The 26,370-nt window shown below is 41.9% G+C and overlaps 3 protein-coding genes across 3 annotated transcripts; 1 reads left to right on the forward strand and 2 right to left on the reverse strand.

The window, feature by feature from the left end:
• Positions 1–178: 178 nt before the first annotated feature.
• On the forward strand, positions 179–2,460 carry LOC133849155 (DNA replication complex GINS protein PSF3). The gene is made up of 3 exons (XM_062285061.1): positions 179–383; positions 437–831; positions 895–2,460. Exons 1-3 carry the CDS (start codon positions 290–292, stop codon positions 1,051–1,053), a joined length of 648 nt encoding a protein of 215 aa, XP_062141045.1. The 5' UTR covers positions 179–289; the 3' UTR covers positions 1,054–2,460.
• On the reverse strand, positions 1,821–25,904 carry LOC133849151 (ceramide synthase). Its single transcript, XM_062285055.1, has 5 exons — positions 25,873–25,904; positions 22,907–23,506; positions 4,545–5,019; positions 3,485–3,814; positions 1,821–3,404 (listed from the first exon to the last, which is right to left on the reverse strand). The coding sequence occupies exons 2-5, from the start codon at positions 23,326–23,328 to the stop codon at positions 3,261–3,263; spliced, it is 1,371 nt and encodes a 456-aa protein (XP_062141039.1). The 5' UTR covers positions 23,329–23,506; positions 25,873–25,904; the 3' UTR covers positions 1,821–3,260.
• LOC133847576 (uncharacterized) lies at positions 11,158–13,460 on the reverse strand. The gene has a single exon (XM_062282725.1). The coding sequence runs from the start codon at positions 13,378–13,380 to the stop codon at positions 12,376–12,378; it is 1,005 nt and encodes a 334-aa protein (XP_062138709.1). The 5' UTR covers positions 13,381–13,460; the 3' UTR covers positions 11,158–12,375.
• Positions 25,905–26,370: the final 466 nt, after the last annotated feature.

Consider the following 26,370-nt stretch of genomic DNA (forward strand, 5'->3'; position numbering starts at 1 on the left):
CGATAGAACGCCATCAGTCAATTAAAAAAGTTGCGTAGTGCATAGATTTCGAATAATGTGTAATAGAATAAGTTCAATTATCTTCAAAATTCGAATACATTTGTAGAAAAAACGAAGTAATATTAATAAAAAAATAATTTATCGAAATGTTCCTCTTGCGCGTATTTGCGTTCACAGCCAACTTCACGGCGCTCAGACTTGCGCTAACAGTGCGCTGTGTTTATCAACACAATGTCGAATTGGCGCTAAAACCCGACTGCGAAACAGCTGCTTCAGTTATTGTTTGGCAATGAATTATTTTCCAAATTATTATTCAATTGAGGACATATTTGTGACCCAAGAGAAGGTGGAGTGCAAGGTCAATACACGTCTGCAGCGCATGGGTAAGTGTGCATAAACTATATCAAACATTATTACCAATTAATCGCTTTGGCAGGTTTTCTGGATGCCGGTTCAGAGACGGAACATTTGGAGCCGGGTCGCAATATCAATTTGCCGCTGTGGTATATCAAGGAGCTAAAAGTCAATAATGCCTACTTTACCATAGCTGTGCCTGAGATCTATAAGAACGTCCACAAGGCCGTTTGTGAGGCGGAGACGACACACATCGAGCTGGGGCGGCTGCATCCATACTTCTATGAGTTTGGTCGCTATCTAACGCCATACGATCGCAATCATGTGATCGGACGCATCATATTCGAGACTTTGCGGCAGCGTGTACGCCATCTACTAGACATATCCAAGAACGATGTGGGCGCCAGCAAGCCGGAGCATCGTCTGGACAGCATTGAGAGTCGACTTCATGAGGCTGGAGTGCGAACAAACACTTTGGTAAGTGGTTGACCGTCGATCGAAACTTGACATCCTGGGTTAACTATCAGTAACCGTTTGTAGTACTTGAACTGGCTGCAAATGAGCGGTAACAATATCCGGATCTCGGAGCTGGTCGAAGAGCATCAGAAGAAACGCAAACGCGCCGAGCGCAGTGATGATGAAGGAGGTGATGATGCTGGAGGTGATTCACCGAGTCGAAAGAAACGCAGCACAATGTGAACGAAGAAGGACGTAAAACAAATATATATAGTTTTTATTTGATGGCTCACACATTTATCAATTTCTCAATACTTATGTATTTATGTATATATATAGTATGTATGTTTAAAATCAATTTGTCATAAAAAGCAAATACACCATGTTCGTTGTGCCGTAGATTTCCAATAATCCCAGCAGTCTTATTATATGATATACATAACGATAATAATAATCAGTAGACCCAATCGACTCCTTATCAAATCAAAGAAAATATAAACAAATGGTATTTGTAATACAAAATTTTAAGCTAATTAATTCAAAATTTTACGCCTGTTGCATTCCGGGTTCTATATCGTATACGCTTGTTATCCTTGGCGTAACAAATAAACGTATCTACATATGGCATGTAATGCATATAAAAAGCCTTTTCTGCATGCTTTTTCTGATTCAGTTTGAATTCCTCGAATAACAAGCAGGAATTTCTGGAATAACCAAACCGAAGCAAACAATTTTTTCTTCTTTTTTTTCATTTTGATTTTGTATAAAGCATAAACAAATTTGTATCATTTCATTTTGTTGTTCAACTTGTTTTCATTTTTTTTTTTGGCTCTTTGTAAATATGTTTTTGAGTGTCTCACATTTAGTTTACATTATACATACATATATATATATATATCTTGGTATAGGTATATATATTAGGTTGAGATATATAGTATATATATAGATTTTTATATTTCCCCTCTTGTTGCAGCAACGTGGAACAATAAGCGCACCTATCAAGGCAACAATTTAAGCTTCGTTTTGTTTTTGTCAAATATAATTTTTTGTTTGTTTTTTTTTTCTGGAGTCGTTTGCCGCATCGATCGATGGTTTATTTAACTACTTATCTAATACATACAATAATACATAATATTGTGTATATATTGTTCATATACATATGTGTATATATATATATAGTATAGTTAACTCATTTGTGCTCATTTAAATTATCTGTTTAAGCTCCATTAGAATACGATGTAAGGCAAAATTAAAAACAATTCGTAAATTAACGATCATATAAAAAAAATAAAAGGTAAATCAAAAAATATACATTATATATTTGTTGTTGTTGTGCTTTTTTGATCTGGAAATGCAGGAAATACAATAAAGTATCGACCTTAACATTTATTTCAGAGCTTAAGTCTGGGTTTCTGTGGTTTTTTGTTTTTGTTTTTGATTTAATTCAACATTTTAGAGGGTTTGCCTTATCACATCTACTACAACAATATATATGTATATGTATTTCCTCTTTTGTTTTTGGGAGCACAGAGTTGGATGCTCTTGGATGTTGGATTAACATGCAAATAGTTTTAGTATAACATGTACATACAATGGAATAGAATATAGTTTCCGGTTCTGTTTACTCTTCGGAACTGGGAGTTTTATCGAGAGTTCTGCAAACGGTACACATTGTTCAACTTTTGGACATAATACATATGCATATGTATGTACATCTAACATACATAATAATAACTGCTCCGAGGTATTCACATTTTAATCAACTACCTCGAAACAATCTTTTCAGCTTCACGAAACAACAATTTAACAACTGCCCAGATCTATGTGAATACCCGCGCCATATCAACTTAGACATATATTGTAGTATATATAGATAGATGTAATAAACACGCATAGGTTTTGGTTTTTGACATTTGTAAACGATAATGCATTAGCATTAATCATTTTGATTATTTCGTTTTCCGTTTTTATTATAACCACATTTTTTCTCCTTTTCCTTATAGTGTTTTTTTTGTTTTGTTTTTTAGTAATGTCTTTAAAAGTTAAACAATTTCTTTTGTTTGTCTCTCTGTTTGCCTTTTTTTTTTCATATTTTATTAGTTGTGGATTGGATTGTTCAGCTGCCTACGAAGAAAAAGTTCCTTAAACTCGGCATATCGTAAGTATAATATAACGTTTTTAAAGTAATGTAAATGAGTTTTAGTTTTGTTAAACATAAATAAATATACGTACGATGTACATATATAAATGAATAGGAGATTAACAATCAAATTAAAAGGGGCGTTGCGAGGGAAAATAATTAGAGGATTAGAAATAATATTTCGTATAGTCGTAATAGCTATGCATTTTCATTTTGTTTTTGTGTGTGTTCAGGGGAAGCAATATTTCCTCTTGCGGTATCTCATCATATATTTATAGTATAAACTTTAACAAAAAGTTGACAATTTGCACTACTTGTTGCCGCCATTCACGATGGCAGCGGGGGGCGTCTCCAAGGGCGTGGGCGTGGGCGTGGCTGTCAAGGCATTCGGCTGCAATTCTGAGCTGAGTTTCTTCAGTTCCGCTGGCCGCTTCTGTCGCTTCGGCAGAAATACCTACATGAAAATGAGCGAGAGAGAGAGAGAGAAAGTTAATATAAGATAAAAAGAGAAAGCGAATGAATGGAAATACTTACCTTTAACGCACCCATGACCATCAGATAGAACCAATAGAGCTGCGGCAAGAACAGTATGGCAATGCTGATGATGCAACCGCGTGGCAAACCAGACATGGCCGCCCACATCGAGGTGGCATCAATCGCCAGACTGTAGCGCCACATCACATAGGGCCACATGCAGACGCGGCACACAAAGAACGTGGCCAACATCGCCAATCCATTGACGATATACGCCCGCGAATCCTTCAGTCCCATCGTGCTAAGGATGCTGCGCAGCGAGACAAACGGCGTGGAGAATTCCATCATGAACATGTAGCTATAGATGCAATGGCCGCCTCCCCGAATGTACTGTTGAAAAGAGAGTGAGAGAGATAAAAGTTTGTTTAATTTGTTCATTTATGGTATATCAACTCGAATGTGCGTCAGAACGCACTATAATAAAAATGATTCACTCCACAGTCGAAGGAATGTGGTTTTTATTTTGATTAGCTTAAAATATAAAGAAACTCAAACTTTGTTTCTATATTCCTAGAATAAAGATGATTTCAAGTAGAAGTTGTATTGTAAACATGTTAATTTCTTTGTATAAAATAATATTTAAATGCTTAAGTATCAAAATAAAGTTTTCTAAATTAAATTGTCATTGTAAAACTAGTAGTTAAATAAAAAAAAAATTGATTAGTACACTTCAATACTTTTTGACTAACAAAAGTTTGAACACCTAATACTAATAGCCAAATATTGAAAAGTTTTGAATAAAATAAAATGCTCTAAAAAAAAATCAAATTTTAACTTGCTAATAAAAATAAAAATGCTTTTGCTATTGCTAAAACTTAAAGAATAAATTAACGCAAAAATAAATGAATGAATGAATAAATAACTTATAAATAAACTAAATAAATGTATACATATATAAATTATATTATAAATTACTTATATTGCAATTGTGGTCTAGATTACCATGAACAATTAGCTAAACATACAAAAATTCATAACAAAAAAAAAGAATATTTCTAACAGCACTATCCATTGAAAATTTGTATTAAACTAAACTATTATTAACTTTTATTAAACTCACCGTGACCACAAGCAGTCCAAACGTGCCGATAAAGACGTGATGAATCATCATGACCGGATGCGTGATCACATACTTCAAGAAGTCCCAACGCCCATCCTTGGGGATCTGAACACAGGCGCCATCGTAGTCACAGATCTCGTGGGGAGTGCTTGGAGTGCTGCCATTGTTGTTGCCACCCCGCTGAGCGGTGGCGCCACCGCCACTTCCGTTGCCAGCTTTATCGTAATAATTGCGTGAATGTCCGTTGCTCAAGGGCTGCGCTTTTGTTAGACGCAACAAGTGCAGCTTGTCGGCAATCTTCTGGGTGTGCACCTTGTACATCGACCAGATGTCGTACATAAAGTAGGCGGTGCCGAACCAACCGTATGCCTCCATTAGGAAGTGTGAGGCATACACAAAGGACTTGCTGCACGTCGACTTGCAGACGATGAGGCCGACGAGGAAGGAGAACGATGCCTGAATGGCCGACACAAATCTGCAAAGAATGAATAGAGTGGGATTCGATTATATATATACATACATATATTATTTTATGGCTAGCATGTAAAATATAAATTCGAGGCTTAATATTAATTTAAAAATAAAAATATGTATGTGTTAAAGACTCAAAATATTCTTAGCACTTGTCAGAGAATTTCATATAGTAGGAACAGTAAATAAATGGATTAACATGTTTATAAGATCAGTTCACGAACTGTGCAAGGAAGATTCTGGAAAATGTATTATTCATTACATGTAAAACATACCGTAAAAACTGCATGTCTTGAAAAACTATTAAACTTCATAATGAGTTCAACACAAACCGACAAAAAAAAACTCTTAAAACTAAGAATACAAATAGGATATTAGAGAGGTAAGGCAAAGGTCACTTTCAATAATGTTATAGAATGAAATCACAAAACAATTTATGTTAAATTATTCAAAATTTAATATACTAATTTAGTAAAAAGAAGAAAATATATTGAAAAAGGAGCAACAAAAGGAAAAATGGACACACTAAGAAATATACAAAAATATGATGTCTATAAAAATAAAATACTTTAACAAAGATATAAAAAAGCAACTTTGCTACTTCTTCAAAATATATAACAAAAATAAAGAAAATAAGACAAAAAAAAAAAAAAAAACATAATACCACTTAGAACATATAAATTTACCAAGTTGAAAAGAGAGGAAGGCACTCACAAAGCAAAGCAGAACTCAGACAAGACTTCAAAGTCAGACAGACTTTAAAAGCTTTATAAAAAGAAGAAAATACATAAAACAAACATCAAAATTTGCAGTAAATTTTAAATAGAATTTTCCGAGTTTTAGCATTTCCAAAATTGACAGGTATTTCTCCAAAAAGTGCGAGCACCCTCGGCGTGTGAAGCATTCCCAACACAATGCAATAAGGATTGACCACCGACCGAAGCAGGCGCAACTGAAGAGAAGGAGGAGCCGGAAGGAGGCGATGTCAGAGCCCATTCTGAGCAAATGCAAAAGCAAGTTCGCGGAGCGTTTTCTGGCGCACAGTTTGAACAACTTTCCGCCACAGCAGCAACAACAACAGCAACAACAACAGCAACAACAACAGCAACAGGCGACTGCAGCAGTGAGACGCCGAAAATCAACGCCATGCGTTTGCCAGAGATGTTCGCGATTGTCGCTGACAGCGACACCAGCGACAAAAAGCAGCGATCGGCTGGGCCAGAAAATGTTCGAGCAGCTGATCAAGTGCGGCAGAAAGCCGGAACGTTTGCTGGTGCCGGATTTGGCAACCGAATGGTTTCGAAAACAGAAAATCTTTTACGACACCGTGACAGACGAGGAGCGCAAACAGCCAATCGAGCCGGAGGAGTTGGAGAACGTTTCGTTGCCTATAGTCTGCGACAGTTCACGTTCGAGGCTGCAACACAGCGTGCAATACTTGGACTATTGCCACGAGAGACGACGACGCCGTCTCCTGTTGCAGCGACAGCGACAACAGCGGCGCAACGGCGATCCCATTTGCCACTGCGAGGATCCGCCCAAATGGCCGCAGTTCCCGAAGCAACCGCCGCTGTCGAGCGAAAAACCCAAATCGAAGACGTTGCAAGAGCCACAAACTAGACACAATCTGATTACGGTTTGTGGGCCCCAATTGGATGGGTGCAAAAGAAAATCGCCCCGGACGGCCGCCGGTTGCTGTGGCGGCTGCAAGAAATCGATGTATCCACATCGTGTTTGCAGCTGTGTGCAACGGCAGCGTTTGCGGCATCAGAGATGCTTCGGCGGCAACTTTCAGGCGGACGGTCAACCGATGGCCGAGGAGTGTGTGGCGGCATTGCGACAGGAGTCGTCGTCGCTGCCGCGTCTACGCAGAAAGTATAATTTGCGTGAGATGCGACAGCAGCGACGACTCGATCCCGCCTGCTTTCGTCGCATCTCGCCGCAGTTCTACAAGCTGCTCATGCACTACGAGGATGGCATGACCGAAAAGTTTCCGCTCTACGGCATGCCGCAACGCTACTGGGCCAAAACGTTGCCGTGTTGTCCCTGCGAAACACCGCAGCCGCCTCCGCAGTGTGAACCGCGTCTCGGTGATCAGCCCTCAAGTGAGCCGAACAGGAGGCGGCACAAACATCATCGGCATCAACTGCCGCATGTCCCGTGCACGGAAGATTGCCACAATGAGGACTGCACGAATGAGTTGTGTGCCGAAAAGTTGCGCAAGAACTTGTCTGACAACCTTGGCGGATGCGACGAGCACACGTGCCTCCATTATCGCCAGGAATATCCCCTCGACAGTGGCGGTGCCACGTCGAGAGTCACTTGCCCTGTCGCCGGAAGCAACGCCACGTCGCGAGTCGACGGATCATCAGCAACGACGAAATTCCGCAGCAGCCGTAAGCTTCGTTGGCCAAATGCTCAGCCAGGACTTCGCTGGGGCCTTCCCTAAGCGAACGTGCGCACATATGCCCAAAGGATTCGCCAGCCCTAAAACAAAGGAAAACGAACAGAAGCAGGAGGAGCAGCCGCAGACACAGCATCGCACCATAATTTGCCGCGGCGGTTTCAGCTATCAACCGAAACCGTACAAGCACCGCAGAGCGGATAAACAGCGCGGGGTGCGAGAACAGGACAACGCGGCACATCGTATGGACAGGCGCAAGGGAGTGCTTGGCTGCATTGCGGGATTGTGCAAGCGTGCCTTCAATCCAGGTCGCCATCTGCTCTACAACTTCAGCACAAATATACGGCAGCACTCGCTTCTTGAGTTGACGGAGCCGGGAAAACATCACGTAAAGCCGGTGAAAACGCAATTTACCTTGGTCGATGCAGCTCAAACGCACAATTATCAGCACTATAAGGCAGACAATAATAAGAATGATGCGGATGATATAGCAAGCGGGAGTCACACAGCTAAACCAGACAACGATCAATTTACGAATGGTTTGGGACAAGGCGAGTTTAAGACCTCGGCAGACTTGAACCAGGGAACTAAGTCCGATAAGAGCTATGACAGGCAACCGGAGTTCAAGTCCGACATTCAAGTCAAGCAGCATGTCAGACACGATTCACCACGTTCCCAGTCAAGGCGAGTGAAGGACGAAATACCAAGACGGTCCAACTTGAACCAGGGAACTAAATCCGATAGGAGCAATGACTGGCAACCGGTGTTCAAGTCCGACGTTGAGCCCAAGCAATATGTCAGACACAATTCACCACGTTCACATTCAAAGCAAGGGGAACAAGAAATGCCAAGACTGTCCGTCTTACACGAGAGAACTAAAACCGAAAGAAGCTATGGCAGGCAACCAGGGTTTAAGACGGACGTGGAAGCTAAACCACGTTCCAAATCCCAGCGAGTCGAACAACCAATGCCAGAACAGTCCGATGGAACTTTAACAGAATCGAAAGCTAAATTCTGCAAAGTTATCAGACAGGTGGCTAGGGATTTGGATGAAAAAGAAGGCTATGATTCGGTGTTGGACACGTCAGGCTGTCAGAAAGTAGACTCTTGTGAGTTGCGCGGTGGTTTAACGCCAGCCAATTCAAAAGCGAACATGCGACTTAAGTCGAACGAACGCCAAACACGTGCCAGTAATCGTCGGAGTCTTACTCTTGTCTCGGACTATCAGCAGTTAATGCGAACGATAGAACGTAAACGGCCCAAAACCCTGAATGACAAACGCTCTAGAGTCCCAAATGTCGAACGCAAATCAACTAAGCTGGCAACACCACACAAACAAGCCTCCAATGTGCCGACGAGATCACGCAGCTTACCACCGAGTGCAAGCTCGAAGCGTTCCAGTCCGACATACGAGTTTGAGACACCGCATAGTGTCAGTCGGTCAAAAAAATCAGCGAATCGCGTTAAGTATGCCGTTGAAGATACAGCAGAAAGTCACTCAACCTCGGAGTTTTCGGCCGAAAGCGCAAGTAGTTCAAAGAGAGTGGATTTGCCCATCAATGAGGACAAAAAACAAAGTAAGGCGGTGATAAAGCGACCTGCAGTTGCCGACGAGTTTACGCGTAAAGCAAAACGTGAAGAGCAAAGTACCAATTGGCAAAATCCCCAGAGAAGTCAAATGACAAATTGGGAAGAGGAGCAGCCTCACAGCTCAAATTGGAAAGCGCCAAGAGAAACTGAAATACCGCAAACAAGTCAAGCTGCCAAAATAAGTAGCGAAGAGAAAAAGGAAATCTCACAATCAAGCAAACAGGAAAGTGGCATGCCTTTAAAAACTAAACGCTTTCAGAGCCTCTCCTCGATTGGTGTGGCCTGGCGCATGCCACGTCAGTCCACACTGAGCAATATGACGCATCGCTTTACCCCCAGACCACTAAAGATGTCCTCTGTGCGCCTGGCTCGCAAATCAAATCGCCAAGAGATCCTGTTGCAGCCATCCAATGTGACAGATTATCCCACCGGAAGCGTATTAACGCGCATAAAGAGTGATCAGTCGATGGGATCAAGTAGTCAGCGACGATTTACAAATACAGTTTCAATGGATTCGATTCAGTGTGGCGAGGAACGTCTCAACAAAATAACCCGCTATTCATATCAATCTCAACAGTCGAAGCCGTTGCCCGCTGATCCCCCTGACCCTGACCCACAGCAGACAGAGCAAACACTGCCAACTTTCTTCTTTAGCTGCAAGCCACCGCTCAACAAAAAACTCATTCGACTACGTGAGGCCATGGCAGCCAAGGAACAGGCAACAAAGCCGCGTTCCTACATAGTGCAGCGAGCTAAAAAGCAGCTTTCGCTGCTCACACGTCGTCCAGCAAGACGTTTTCTGCGCAGCTTTTTGCCAGTACCGCAGTTGCTAGAACAATCGCAACACTGCCAGCGGATCCAGCGTATGACGAAACCCAGTGAGAATCAAGCGAATTATCCTGAACCTGAAGAGAAACAGGAGCGGGAGCGGGAAAAGGAACAGGGACAGCAGCAGGATTTGGAAAACCAACAGGAACAGGAATGGGACTCTTCCCAAAGGGAGCTGGAACGTGATTTGGGGCGTGAACGAGGACGAGAACAGGGACAAGAGCAGAAACGAGATCAAGAAAGGAAACAGCAGCGAGAACAGGGAGGGGAACGAAAGCAGCGACGGAAATTAGCAACCCGAACTGACCGCCCTGATCCTCGCTTGCGAATACCTGAAGCAAACCTCAAGCGACGCCCTCGCTCACGTTCCGGCTGCGATACGCAATTCCAGGAACCCCAACCGCAGCTTTCTTGGGATAGTCTAGACAATCAGCATGCCATTAGCTATCAAAGAGAACACAATCGACCCTTCGACGCACTTAGACCAGCAGAAGAGCCGCAGAAACTGGGAGGGAATGGAAAAGTTCAAGATCGACCCTTGACTAGTCTAAACAACCATCATGTCATAAACTATCGAAGAGAAGACAACCGAACCTATGGTGCATTTAGGCCTGCAGAAGAACCACAGAAGCTGGGAGGGAATGAAAAAGTTCAGAATCCACACCCTCAACTGCATCTGACTTGTCAAGACAACCAGCACGCCATTAGGTATCAGAGAGAATACAATCGGACCTACGGAGCATTTAGGCCTGCTGAAGAACCGCAGCATCTGGGAGCCAATGAAAAAGACCTCGCTCTCAGCAAGTTCCCCGCTGTCAAATCGCTGCAAAGCACCGGTGCCATTGTCGGTCTGCCAGCATTTACTGATCCCTACGGCTATGTGCCGCCGAAAAACCGACTCTCTCCAACTACCAACAAAGATGGCGAGCTGATCACACACTCAGGAGAATCATGTCACCGTAAATGCTTTCACTATGGTGATAGCACGATCAATCGACCGTGTGCCGCACTTAGTTCCATATTGAAGCCGACGTCACGACAGCTGAAAACTGGGCGACACATTAGCTTTGAGGGCACACAGCAACCGCTGATTAACTTTGGCTTTGAGAACAGTCTGCACAACGGCGTTTACGCGGGCACTTGTGCCTGTCCGAGCCTGGGAATGCGAGTGCCTCAGCGACGTGCCGCTGTTGACTTGACCCAGAACCTGACCGGGACTTGGAAGCCGACGCCGCAGGTCAAACAGCAGCTTCCGGCGGATCAACAGCCGCGAATGCGCGAGTTTAAGCCACCACAGCCTTCGCTTTTTTGCCGTGCCAGTGACCACACGTCGTGAAACAGAACTTTACACGCCGAAAGTTGCAAAACGTGGTAAACGTTTGCCACTGCGGTCCGTTGATGTTAATGCTGATGCTATTCCTTTCGATGATAGCAATCTGCCGACGAACTCGCAACTGCTTTCGAACCCCGCAGACTATCGACGTCATCGCAAGCCGCAGCAAAACGTGCGCTTGTTACCACCACCGGTTTCGTTGGTCTCCGAACTGGAGTTCAATACGTTTTATGCGAAAACGCGTACCATCGAACCGGGGGGAAGTACGTGAGGTAGGTGGAAGCGGTGGTATGCTCTGTCCACCCACCGTCAAACTGAATCAAATGGAACACATGCGTTTGCAGCGGAACTTGCGAGATATGCATGCCATTCGCACTGAGGCTGATTGTCGTCTGGGGCGTAACACTGCAACGCCAACAGCACGAATTAGCTATGCAGGCACTACAACAACGGCCAAGAAATGGAAGTTCCCGCCGGGAGCTCGCGTTTCGCAAAGCGGCAACTACCGACTTACCACACAGGAAGAACTGCAACAGATTTCGAGACGCAGTCCCTACGATTGCATCGATCGAACCGAGGTCGATTATTATCCGCGACGTCGCTGCTTCCTGCGTCGTATGCCCGAAGAGCCGGTGGTCATTGGACCCACGCATGAAGCTCTCCGGGAGCAGCAAATGCTACAGCAACAACTCCCCGTGCTTTTCTATGGACGTTAGCATCGAGCACTCCACAAATCTTGGAAGTATTATATTTATTTTATATATTTTTTTGATATCAAATTCATCATTATTCAATAATCAGCGATTTGTTTTTTTATTAAGACAAGATGTTTAGTGTTTTTTATAGTCGGGTTTTCGGCCTGTGCGGAATGTTAAGTGGATCCATAAATTAGCAAACACATTCAAGATTGTACTAAGCAGTCTTATCCATCCTTTCTTGTAAGTCACCCTTAGTACTAGTCGGTTATTTTAGAGCGAAAAATATCAAGTATATCAAAAACATCAATACATATTTTTAAACTGACGAAGAAAGAGCAAATATTTTCTTAAGATATTTTGTAAAATAGTCAAAATAATATAATATTTTAACTATATTTCAAAGATATATTTTTGCTAAAATTGCCTGCAGAAAGATTGATTAAAAGAGAGAGAGTCGTTCAACAAAATTGTGCTAGTATTTCATGCTGGGCGGGACTCCAGTCTAAATCACTTGGATGACCGACTGGGATTACGTGAGCCGGCGTACCGAGTGCGACCAACCGATGAAGTGGTTGTGCCATTGGGCGATGCAGATGTTGAAACAATATCGGCCTTGCGATCGCAATACTGTCGCTGCAATTGCGATTGTCGCACTGCGGCGGACTCATCACTTGGCTGCTTCTCCATCATGGTGGCCTTCAAATGATTCTTGTTACCGTAGCGCAAACGCCTGCGATGCCGTTGCACCGACCGCTTATCGACGGTGACCACCTGATTGTAGAGATCACAGAGTTTGTGGCACTGGCGTGCCGTGTGCAGACTCCGGACAAATTCCTCCTGTCTGTGAATGCTGCACATCAGCTCCTTGACATTCACATTCTCCAGTGTTTGCAGCAACAGATACAAATCGACGGGACAATGTGCGTGTTGATTGAGACGCTTTAGCATGCGTAGCAAATACTTTTGCTGCTCCAGTGTCAAGACTTTGGCCAGAAACATTAAGCGCACAATTTTGTAGATATTGTCAGAGTGCAAGGGTTCAATTGGCAGGCCGCAACGATCGTACATGCTGTCATAGATCTCGAGATCATTGAGTTCGGTGTAGGGCGCCTTCACATGCTCCATCACATCCCATTTGCGATCGCGTGGAAAGCGTTTCAGTGGCTCGTTCTGTTGGACCACAAGCTTAAACAGTGTGCTCACCATGTGTGGTATCGTTGTGTTGAAGAGGCAAGTCAACGCCTCGATAATGTGACGATTGCGTCGGCAAATGCAGCTGCATTCGTTCGTTGTTGTTGGATCCTGACAGCTCACACAGTTGGCGTTTGTGCAACGCTCGAACCAGCGATGCTCAGACGGAAATTGCAGCGTCTGTGTTGCACGCACTCCTGTTGAACAGCAGCCACCGCAGCACAGGTTAGTGCAACAGCCACCGCAACAGGTGCCGCCACAACAATCTGTGCAACAGTCTTGGCAACCGCCACAGCAAATAACGCAGCATGGCGAGCACATTTTTTAAAAATTTTGTTGCCTGTTTTCTCTCTCTATCAAAATTTTGAATTTATATTGCCCAACTATGGAGTGCTGGATCGTTCCTGAACGAACGAACACAAATGAGCTATTCACCAAAGTGAACGAATTGAATAAGTTCACATGATTTTGTTCTTTTTGAAGGATTATCAAAGAAAAGTTATTTTTTGACTATTTTTCCATGCTTGTGCAAATAATTTGAAATAGAAATCTCAGCTAGTATATGGTTATGTCTGGGACACAAAATTAATAATTTGTAAAATTAATTAACAATTTGTTTATTGATAATTCTTGAATGTGCTACAAATAAATTAATTCTCAACGAACTAAAAATAATAAAACTGATTGGTAAACAATTTGGGGAACAAAAAGCACGAACTAGTTCACTGATCGAGCATGAACTAAAGAACTTGTTCAGCCAATGTTACAATATTTACACAACATTTCGACACACAAATTTCAAACAAGTTTCAAAATTTCAAAATGCTGACAATGCAACAAGCCACAAAGGTGCCAAGAAAATGCCTCCAAACTGCACATGTGCCACAAATCTTGAACTGTGCAACAGGGGCGGCTGTCCAGCCAGTTGCATGCGACCTATGTTGTGGGGCAGCAGTCGTGGCACGCTGGAGGACTTGCAGCAGTCGCACAACGGCGGCAACTTGAAGCGACGCTGGCTGGAGCAACAAATGAACTGCAAAGACGTTGCCAAGTTTAGCAATTTGGCGCTGTTGCATGGTCTGGTGGATGCAGAAAGTGAGCTGATACAGTTGCGTGTCCTGTTGCTGCCACAAGCCAAGTTTGCCACACAGGCGACGCTGCAACAGCAGCTGGAGTTGCAAGAGCATGCGGATCGACTGCTCAAGCTGATGCCACAAAAGTTGGCGCTGCTGCTGGAGGAGTGCTATCTGTGTGGCATGCTCGACGTGCCCCAGTTGCAGCAGTTGCGCCAACTGTTGCATCTGCAGCGCTTCGATCGTCGCACGTTTGAACCGTTGATCAGCTTTTATCGCCGTCTGACCGCCGAGTTGCCTCACTTTCGTTACGATTTATCGCTGCCACAGCACGTGGCATTGTTGCAACGTTATCTGCGCCTGCACGAGGCATGCCCCAAGCCGCAGGCACGACGTCTGCTTAACGCCAGCATGCACCACATGAGCACACTGCCACAGCGGCAACTGCAACGCTTCCTCGACACCTTCAATCCGGCGCAGTTGCAACAATTGATCACTTATCTCGGTTGCAGCTACATCGCGTTGCCACCTCGCCAGCAGCAACGTCTGCATCAGGTTGCGTTGCGCGTGCAACGTGGCAAGCCACGTCTGCAGACGCTGACGCCTGGCCAATCACAACAGCTCCGACAACTGCTTGCCACACCAGCTGACGAGCCGTGGACCGTGCAACAACGCAGCTATCTGCAGACGCTGCTCGATCATCTGCTGCCCATGCCCAAGTTGCCACAGCTTCAATGGCTGCAGCGTCTGCAGCTGAGCGCATCGAAAATGCGGCAATTGCGCCTCGTGTTGCACAATCCGGCATTGCTCACGCATCCCGCACAGTTGCGACAACTCTACGCGAACCTCAAGCAAATGTTGCAGCGTCAGTAGCTGCGTCTTCAAGTGTATTTTCGAAGAAAACTCAAGTCAGAAAAAAACACTACATTTTCTTCTGAAATGCACGCGGAAACCGCTGTCTTTAAATACTTAATAAAGCATAACTAACATTTAAAAAATGATTTCATTGAGAATCGAACCCACAAATCTTGCATGAAGATCCAAAAAAGTTTATCAATGTTGCAAGAGCATCAAAATTCCAGAAGAATTGTAGATACAATCATATTACTTTGTAGATAAGAAATCGTTTTATTTGTAATCATGTCTTCAACTACTTCAAAATAAAACGAAATAAATCAGAGCGATCTTATTCAGCATGAAAAGCATTTTTCTATTGCGATCTTTTCCGAAATACAAATCTATCAAACGCAGAATTTAATTTTAATTTTGACCTTAAAACAATTATTTTAAAAATTAAAGATAAATTCCAAACTAAACATTCTTAAAATACTATTTTTTTAGATGATAAACGGTGATAGATTATCAACAGACTCTTTGCAAAGAAAGCTAAGTAAATTCAGAACATAGCCATTAGTTTCAGTAATTTCCCAGCATTTAAATTACAAAAATTGATAGGGACTAATGTCCCTAAATATTTGTTTGTGTATAGTATATACATATGTAATTGAAATATACTTTGAAGAACTTACATTTTTTAATTGTTGAAAAATTTGGTACTTGCAGTAAGGAACTTTTGTTTTTTCGTTCTCATTTTCTCAGTGTCTTTAGCAACTTCAGATTCGAACAGAATAAAGATTATATACCCTGTAATTATGCTAGCCTGCCGGGTATAACGACTGCTGTTACGCCGTAGTAGCCGCAGCGCCTTAAATCAAAAAATCAGTTTGCATGCTTTCGGAAATATGTGAGAACCAAAAAAAAAAAAACCAAAAAAAGTAAACAAAAAATTAAAAATTAGATTAAAAAAGAAAGCAAATAAATCCGGCAAGCAGAGGAAACGATTTTAATCAAATGCAAATTGATTTGTTTTTCGGTCAGCCAGAAGACACAAAATAAAAGTTACTAAGAAATTTACGAAATGTCGCCGGATAGAACAACAACAATAAAAGCGAACACATTCTACGGCTCCATGGACGGCGGCGAGGGCGAAGGGGGCGTATCGCTGCTGCCTCGCTACGGTCCGCTGTGGCAGCGCCAACCCATCGAGTTGGCAGTCCCCGTCAGAAGACGTGTGCAAGCGGCGCCATCTATCGGCAAGCAGGAAAAAACACGACGCCAGTTGATGGAGCAGCCAAAGAAAGCGATAGCCACAACGACAATCAGTCGAAGTCGACGGCAAGAGGCAGCCGCAGCCGCAGCAGCACCTGACACCGGTGATTATTACAAGTGGCAGGCAGGGCAGGGCTCAATAAAGAGCGGAAACAGCAGCAGAAAAAAGAGGCGAGTGGCACGTGGCGGGCGCAATGCGGCTGGCAATGAGCCGTTGGCAACGAAATGGTTACTCAAGCCGCAGCTCAACTTTCGGCAGTCGAGTGAATCCTCTGAAGGCGAGAAAGCGCCGCAACATTTGCTGTTGCAGGCGGACCTCGTTGGCACGCAGACGACGTCCGTCGACAACAGCAAACAGCCAAGAGCAGTAGCAGTAGCAGTAGCAGCAGCAGCAGCAGCAACCAGCAGGCCAACTCCCAACTACAGCAGCAGCAGCAGCAGCAGCAGTAGCAACAACAACAGCGACAGCAGCATCGGCTATCAGACAACGTTGGGCATCAGTTGCAGCAGCAGCAACGGCGGCATTTGGTGTCGCGATCACAGCTACGAGAAGCCAATTGTGCAGCAAACTGGCGGCAATCGCACACTCAAGCTGACGCCGACAGTCATCAAGATTGTCAACGAGAAGCAGGCAGCAGCAGCAACAACACAAGCAACAGCAACCGTTGCAGTAAAAGCAGCAACAACAACAACTAAAGTTGCTGCCAGTCAGCAAGCGAAACGTTGCAAGCCACAACAGCAACATCTAGCTAAACAGCAACAACGGCAGCCGCCGCCGGCGCCACAGCAGCAACCACAGCAAAAGTTGCCCCCTGCTGTGGGCGGAGTTGCGCCCAAAATTGTGCGTGTGGCACAGCACAAAGTGCCGCGCACCATTGAAGATGGCATCGACATCAGCTATCAGTATTTTGTGTCCACACCGTTGGGGCGCGGCAAGAAGCCGCCGCCCATACGCTATCTGTATAGGCCGATGATGCGACGTCTCAACACAACAGCAACCACAGCGGGGGGAAAACGACGCAGCAGCAGCAGCAAGAAGACGACGACGACGACGAGCGACGAACAAACGGAAAGCAAAACATCGCAGACAGAACAACAAAGCGAAATTGTGGAAATGAATTCGAGTGTCGAGCAGCAGCAGCAGCAGCAGCAACAGTTGCAGCCAGAGCAGCAGCAAGCAGTGAAAGAGCAGCAACAGCAGCTCAACTTTGCTCCGCCGCCAATTGTGGTGAATGCGAAGTATTTGCCATTCATCAAGCAGCTCAACAAGCATCCCATGCCCAAGGAGTCGGCGAATGTGTCGCGTATGCAAGGACAACGCGAGACGCTGCTGGAGCAATTGCAACAGCAACAGGAGTTGCAACAACAACAACAGCAGCAACAGGTGAAAATGCAGCAAATGCAGGCACAGCTACAGCAACAACAACAGCTCATACAGCAACAGCAGCAACAGTTGCTGGCACGCGATCACCAGCAGCAGCAGCAGCAGCAGCCACTACTCAGATTGTTGCCCAAGCAGCAGCCAAATGTTGCTAGGCCAACACTGCTCGACTTTCAGCCAAAGGTGACGCATCTCAGTTCTGTGGCTGGTACCAAAATATGCTTTCATGCGCCAATACGTGTGAGTGGAGGTGAAACAACAGCAGCAACAACAACCGCAGCAACTGATGCAGCAGCCACAACAACTGCAACAGCAGCATCCACAGCAACAACAGTTGCAACAGCTGCTACGATTGAAAATCCAAGACCAGCAAGCACAACAACAAAGACTTCAACAACTTCGACTGCAACAGCAGCAAAGTCTTCAACAACAACAGTCGAAGCAGCAGCAGCAATAGATGTCGCAGCAACAGACGTCGCAGCGACAACAGCAACCACAGGAGTTGCTGCCAAATTGCCACAAATTGACGCCATCACATATGAGGATATTGCGAGTCGCAGCTCGCGTTCCAAGTGTGTCACATTTCAGCTGGAGAAGAACAAATCGCATGTTCGCTGTGGCAGCAACAACAGCAACAGCAACAGCAGCAGCAGCAACGAGAAGAAGAAACGCAAGTGCCCCAAGGGACGTGGCAAGAAGAAGTCGTCGCACAAATGAGTGGACAAGAAACAGTCGGAACACGCAATCCAACGCGACTCGAACAGCTCAACTTCCCCCCCCTCCCAACTTCCCCCCATACAAATATTTGTGCTATATAAATTCTATATCCTAAACTCTTGGTGCTCATTTTTCAAACACACACACACATGCTGACATTTTGGTAAAAAAAAAAAAGCTGAAATTACAAATTAGCTAAAGTTGATTATAATCCCGCTTTATGGATATTTGATATAGTTTCGGACTAACCAGAATGACTTCATTCGCATGAAGGTCATGGTCAGTCGCCTTATGTAACAGTAACAAGGCTTTGTGTGTTTTTTGTGGGGGAATGGGAATGGGAATGGGAAATTACTTTGCTCGACAAGTAGTACATCGTTATGTCATTATTTCAAGCTGCGCCAATTGAAAAGAAACCATTAAATCACTGAAGCGCAAGATGCACAATGAGCTATGGCACAATGAGAGACAGAAAGAGCGCAATAGAAAGAGAGAGAGAGAAAGAGAGGCTAGGGAAAGCAAAATAAGAGAAAGAAAGACAGAACTTGTCGGGCACTTAAATAATGCAATGTGCTTTATCTGCAAAACTGCGAAAGGCTTGATAATATTTCAGGTGTTATCTGCATATCTAGACAGCAGTTATACATATAGTACAACTTGATAATATCAACGAATATCTCTATTCATATAAGCACTGTGCCATTGTGAAATTAATCTGATGAAATCTACGTGCAACATTCATTCATTTTATTGACTTAATTATATTTTCGAATAAGTCATTTTCATATACAATTATTGTGAATTCAAGTTTTCAAAAAATAATCTAGTACAGCTTTTAAATTGAAGGTGTTGTTCTCCCATTAATTACATACTATAATATTAAGTAATTTGTTTTTATTTATTAATTTTTGAAAACAATTTTAAGTGTTGCTTGTGTTATAATTGTCTGAAATAGTTCTCCAGCTAATTACAGTATTCATATTATTTCAAGTTTGAAAAATTTCTGACGAAATCTCATAGAACAAATACCAAATATACCTTTAGGGTATATAGTATATGAATTTTTTGTGGTATATTCATTCTGTTCATAAATAATAAAACATTCTCGTTTAGTTGTAATAAAAAATCACACAATAATTAATTAAGATTTCCTTATTACAATAGGAATAACACAATAACACAATAACACAATTTTATATATTGTGTAAGCAACATAAAAGTGAACGCAATCTGCATATGATACTATATATTTATATATTCATTATCATAAGTGCATATAACCGATTACATCAATCAATTTATAGCTTTCCGGTAGATAAAAAAAAGCACGAAAATTTTCCAATTAAGTAGAGTCTTTTTTGGTTTTACGTTCTAACATTTTCACATATAACTTTTCCGCTTTTTCGCCCTCTCCCTCTCTCTCTCTCCGTCTTTCTCCCGCCCTCTGTCTGTCTCTTTCTTAGACTATGAGACACACCTTTTGGCGTGCTAACTGCGCATTCAGCCTTGAAGCCCATTCGAAAATGGGCCAGCATATACTACACACAAATGTATATCGAAAGTTCCAATTACGAGCTCAATGCGTGGTGCTAATGAATGCCCTCTAGGTGTCAATACGCGTCTAGTCCATTGGGCATAACATTTATAACAATCAAAGGCAATTTGTGCTAAAATATTGATATCGGTTACTGGGTCGTCAGTCTACCATATAGTCGACAGTTGATATCTTCCTCGTTAAATGAAACTAGCAACAACAAAAAAGTGAAATAATAGTAGAAATAGTAATAATAAAATGCTCCAACTATGTCTAATTAAGATTTATGATCAAAGTCAAGGCTGCTCAACCGACAACACAATCGTGCCACGCTCTCTCTCTCTCTCTCTCGCTCTCTTTACCTTTCTCTCTCTCTCTCTTTCTTTACCTTTCTCTCGCTGCCTCCCTCGCACAGTCGCTGCACACGAAATGCCGTCATTTGCCCCGTCGTTAGTCAATAGAACTTAAATACACCCCTTTCACACTTTGCGAGCTCTCTCTACACTTTAGTCTTGCCCACTGTACGCCAACATACCCTGTAGAAATGCTCAGCATCCTATGCTTTGCTTCCAGGGTAACTGCTGGCGAAATGTTTGAAGTAATTAGAAGGAAAACGTATTTCTCAGCATGTTACCTTCATTTATTTTAGAGGGTATCTCTTCTTTGATCAGAATTTTCTTTTAAATGTATGTCGACGACCACACATTAGTCTCAACTGTCTACCACAGTGTGCAATGCTTATCTACAATAGAAACACACACACACAGCGAAGCTTACACCCACACAAAACACACACACACACACACACACACACCTTCATATACACCCACACAGTGTGAATTACACCCCGCTTTGCGCCCATGACCATTAGAGCCGCGAATGTCAACGCTTTGGCAATTCGGTGCGCGGGATTTCGAAAGAGGATGTGAATTGGGGGATAACAATAGAAATGGAAATAGGAGAGAGGAGAGGGAATGGAGATCTGAATGGGGATGGGAATGGGGAGCATGGCACTTGGCTATCCAAAAGGGTTGATTATCATTTCAAGTGATTACTTTTGTCGTGCGTCATAGAACCTATACTATGTATAACACTTTGTGAATCGATTCCACTGTAGTGTGTTGTAATCTAAATATCGCGCAACACGCTAGTTAGCCATTCAACTCAATATTCATATCCTAATGTTATACAAACAAGATTAGGGCATGTGCTGCGTATAACAGTTACTGATCTCCCACCAAACAAAACATAGCACTGAATACATTAATTAGTTAATAAAATACTTGAGCGACAGTTTATATAACTGTTTGCTATAGCTGTAGAACAGTAATGTAAAATTGTATACCACATATAAAATAGTTATTACCTAAATAGTGTGGCATAACAGCAAAGTAGAACTAGTATGGAAGTTGATTTAATTGTTATACTAATACTGTTATACTTGTTGTATAACAGTTAAGTTATACGAACAAGCTTGCAATGCAAGCTAGTAAAATAACAGTTTGACAGGGGAAGTTTAGTCAAACATTTTATAACAGTTTTTGTATAACAGCTACATTATTAAAAAGGCAACGAGCAAACTTAATGAGACAATGAAACTTTGAGCTTAACTTGAAAATGTTACAACACAAAAGCTCTGCAGCTCAACTTTGTGCTCACTTTGAAGAGAGTATAACAGTTTCCGCACAACAATTGCATTATACGAAAAAGAACCCAACACAAACTAGCGAAATAACAGCTCAACAACAGCGTAACATTGAACTGTGATCATATGATCCGATCGCCACCCGTATAACAATTGTATAACTCATTTCAAGTACTACATTCCCCTACTGGTTACGCCCTGCCCTGCGCTGCCGCCATGTAAACAACAATCTGGGAGAGTCAAGAGTCGCGTTTTTGTGGAGGGGAACGAGAGGGAATGGAAGGGAAGACTGGGTAATTCGAGGGCTTCCATTCAAAATGCGCTAAACAATACTACACACCGTTTAATTAACACTCATCAATTGGCAACGCCTCGACGATCAGGGCGGGTTGGGTTTGAGATCGGGCGGAAGGCGGAGGCAAACGAACCAGTTTTGAATGGATAGCTATGTGAATTTCAAAAGCGACGGGGGGAAAATATTTTTATTATTTACTTTTTGCAAATACATACTTCTCATTGTTGCTTGTAACAGGGGAAGCGCATTGCACGATCAATCCCAAACATTTCTAAACCTAACATAGTATAACAAAATACCCAAACAGAGATGGAAGAAGAAGAAACCCGTCTAGTAACTCTAATGCTGATATGGTGCGAGTTCTTTGCGTAAATTACGTTATGACAAGTTATGTGTAACGCAATTGATAGAGGCATTTACGAGCTCATAAAGTATTATTATGTGCCTGATAAGCAGCACAACTGTCCACGTGAACTGGACTCCCAATAGAGTTATGCTGCTGAAACATCACATAACTATTGGTATACAAAAATTCAAAAGTTCAAAAGTAATAAAAATAAAATAATATAAATAAAACAAAAAAAAATAAGTAATATTAAAAGGTAAATATTATTAAAAACTATTTCAATTTCAGAAAAAATTTGAAAAAAAAGAAACAATAATAGGAAAAATATAATATAATAAAAAAAAAAACATAATATTAAATATTAATATATAATAATAAAAATCTATACATAACAAACAATAAGATATAATTCTTCTTCTTCGAACTCTGAGAAAATTGTAAAAGAAAAATGAATATGCTTGGCAAATTTGCACAGTTCAAACGAAATTCTTGCTTAAAAATTGGTTCAAGGTTCTTAGCAGTAGCTTTTCTCACTCTCCGACTCAGTCTCCGAGTTTTTGGCATTGTTATTGAATACTTGACCTTGACCTGCTGCATGGAGGCTGAATGAATAACTGAGTATCTAAGTGAATGAAAGAGTGCGCAGCATCCTCGAGTCAGGGCACAATTGGATTGGACTTGTTATTCTACTTGCATATTTAATATTTTTATAGGAATGGAGATATATTTATATATAGATGTACTCACTTATTGGTTACTTCGAGAACATCGGATATCATGAGACGATATTTGTGACGAAACTGTTGTCCCCGCTTCGTTTCCAGCAGATACTTGTTGCAAAAGTCCGTCAGTGAGATAAAGTAGATGAATCCCAGCGAGGTGAGGAACAAGCCCCGTTGCAATGTGATGCGGTCGGTGGTGTTGGGTATTTGCCACAAGCTGCCGCAGGCCAAACTCATCGAACCAATCGAACAGGCCAGCGAAAAGTAGCAGCCACAGCTGGACGATAGCGTTTGTGATGCTTTTGCTGCTGCTGTTGCAGTTGCAGTTGCAACGGGAATTGGAATTGGAGTTTTTGCGGCATTGTTGCCATCTGTTTCGGTTGCTGCCCCATCCTTGCAGGCTCCATTTGCCACCAGTGGCTGACATTGACCGTTTCTTCGCTGCATTGTTGCCACCTTCAACTTCAACTTCAACTTCACCTTCAATGATTTTTTGCACGTCCTTGTTTCGTGTGATGTTAGGTTGGGTTTCAGTTCACAACCTGTTGCCTGGACGGGATGCTGCTCCTTTATGCTGCTTCTTTTTTTTATTGTGATTAGACGTGACACAGTTTCATGTTTGCAGCTGCAGAAAAACAAAAACAACGAATTTTCAATGAAAATGCCACACGTTTTTTCTCTCTTTTACATTTCAATTCGACACACAAATTTCATCAAAAAAACAAAGATGGTTCACGTCTGAACCGTCCATGAACCGTTTCGACACTATATAGATAGTTTTAGAAATTGAAGAATAAATTGAATGTCATTCATAATATCGTGTCATTTTGATAGTCCGAAAACGTTCATTTCTAAATATAATGATAACATTTTTATAACATATACAACTCCAACGCTGAATCACTTTAAAAACTAAAAAGAGTCCATCTAACACATAAAAATAGTCTATATAGACTATATTACAATAATTTAAAATACTTCGCCGTTAAACCACTTAGGAAATGCTTCGATACAGCTCTTCAGATAATGCAAATTTAACTAAATTGAGCACAGAACAGAACCACTTTCGAACCATTTAAAAATGCCAAATGCAATTTCATTATCGTACAGAAAAAATTGGGAATCTAGACGAAAGCACTTGAAAAACACTTGAGAACTAGCTTATCACAGCCATAATATGTTTACAAGCAATTCAGTGCGTTTATTTTTTTTTTGTTATTATTTATTCTTTGGTTACAAAAAAAAATTTCATTGTCGTCTGAAACACTATTTAACACTCATTTGATTAAGATAAAATGTGTAAACAACTGTTTCCAAAAAATGAGTGTAAACATTTTGCGAACCGGTTCAGAGTTCAATGTGAACATACACGAAACGATGTGGAAGGCAAACAAATATATTTTGTATGCCAATTGTTAGAGAGAGAGAGAGGGTCACATGCTACGCACACACACAGCCAGACAGCCAGACAGCCAGACATGTTACAGCGAATCAGAACAGAACCGAATAGACCACAGTATAACAGAGGTACAAACACATGAACGCTGCGTGCGCTTATCGGTTATCGAAGCGGAACTGAATCTGTTTGCCTCATTATCACCCAATTATCATTATCAGCCTGCGACCTCACTAGTTGTTGTTGCGTTACACTTGAAACAAACTTGCTATGGACTTTGTTGCTAGCGACGTTTGGTTTTTAAGTGCAACACAAATTGCGATGCTTGTCGCGTCGTCGTCTGTGGCAGTGTCCACACTATCTTATCGCTAGGCATTCAAATTTATTAGTATATTATTGCCACTTGAGGCTCTCAGCTGGATTTATATCATTGATATCACAAACACCCACACAAATACAAATTTTATCATAGTCCACAGTGCGCGCTATAACAGACTGTCAACAAACTGTTAAATTGCGTGCACTGTTACTAACAGCGCTCTGTAACAGCCGCAAACATATTCAAAAGCTAATTGAAAATCGCATATGTAGTATATGCGTTATGCGGGTGTGAGAGTGGGAGCGCAATGCAAACAAAACTTGCACTCACTTACCCACCCTCATTTCTGTCTGTGTATCCCCCTCTCTCTCTCTCTTTGCACTGGCGCATTGAAAGAATAGCGATACATAAAAACAGCATAAAAATGTAGGTCAAGCACACACATTATTACAATGCATTGCATTGCCCAAATACAAATGTAATTAATACAAGCGCAGCGAATTGCATTAGACGCCAATTGTGTTGACCAATCCACCAATCGAAAAGCAAAAGTTGCGCGCGCGCACAAACAACAACAATAACAACAACAAAGCAAATAAAAGCAATAAGAAGCAGAAGTAAAATAAACAGCAACAACATTGAGGTATTCACACAGCAGCTGATCACAGAAATCTCTTGTGCTCTCTTTATGGGACAATCAATAGATAGATATTAAGTACTTATAAATAAGTTTTTATGTCACTTTCATTCAGTCAAATGACGCCTACACAAACACACACACATATGACGCGCGCGCAGTCGACGTCGCTGCTGCCGTCGTTTGATGCTGCAGACAACGCATTTCACACGCACACGCAATGGACAAGAAATCATTCACATTGATTATGCAATTCCAAGAATAAGAAACGCATGCCAAATTTGTTAAATCATGTGTTCATTTATTATGCACTCGCATCCAACAGCAGCAGCAACAACAACAAAAGTGATCTAATCTTGCGCACACACACTAACACACGCACAACACTTCAGCCTACACAGCCGCAACACACACACGCGAGCGCGCCTTGTTTTTGTTGTATGCTGCATTTGCCGGCAACGCTGCGACGTCACTTGTATTTTATGTTTTCGCTTGTTGTCTTCTGACACTGCACCACACAGCTTCTCACATTTATCAATAAATAGGCCAATGAGCCAAATTCAGCACTTTTTTCTCAACATTTACAAAACAAAAATATTATAAAAAAAAAGCACACATGTAGTATATTAAAATACAAACAGCAGCAAGTTTTTTAAACTGACCCAGTTAGATTGAACAATAACAGCAGAGTGGCAGCTGTGTGTAATGTTACGTGGCTGTTAAGCGCTATACAGCCTGTTATGATTAACACTTATCGATACTTCGATAGTTTTCGCAATACTAAACGCAAACATCGTTTTTACTTTCTTTCATTTAAATAATTCAATAAACTTTAACCTTTTTTTTAATAAATTTGATTTTTTAAATTAATGCTATTTAAATTGCTTGCCGCAGACTTACGAAATTTTCCATATATTTGTTTTATTAGATTTATACTATCAAAATTAAGCTTTAGTATTTTAATTTTATTTGTTTGTTCTTATTTTTAAATAATATAAAATGTTTTATTCAAAAATCGAAATCTAAGCTTAACATTAATACCAACATCGATGAACAAAAATAACAATCGATATACGAATTTTATAAATTTTATATCTTAATAAATATTTCTAAAGTGAAAATACATTAAATAAATTA

Source organism: Drosophila sulfurigaster, chromosome X (genome assembly GCF_023558435.1).
Source record: "Drosophila sulfurigaster albostrigata strain 15112-1811.04 chromosome X, ASM2355843v2, whole genome shotgun sequence".
In the NCBI taxonomy this organism is placed as follows: Eukaryota; Metazoa; Arthropoda; class Insecta; order Diptera; family Drosophilidae; genus Drosophila; species Drosophila sulfurigaster.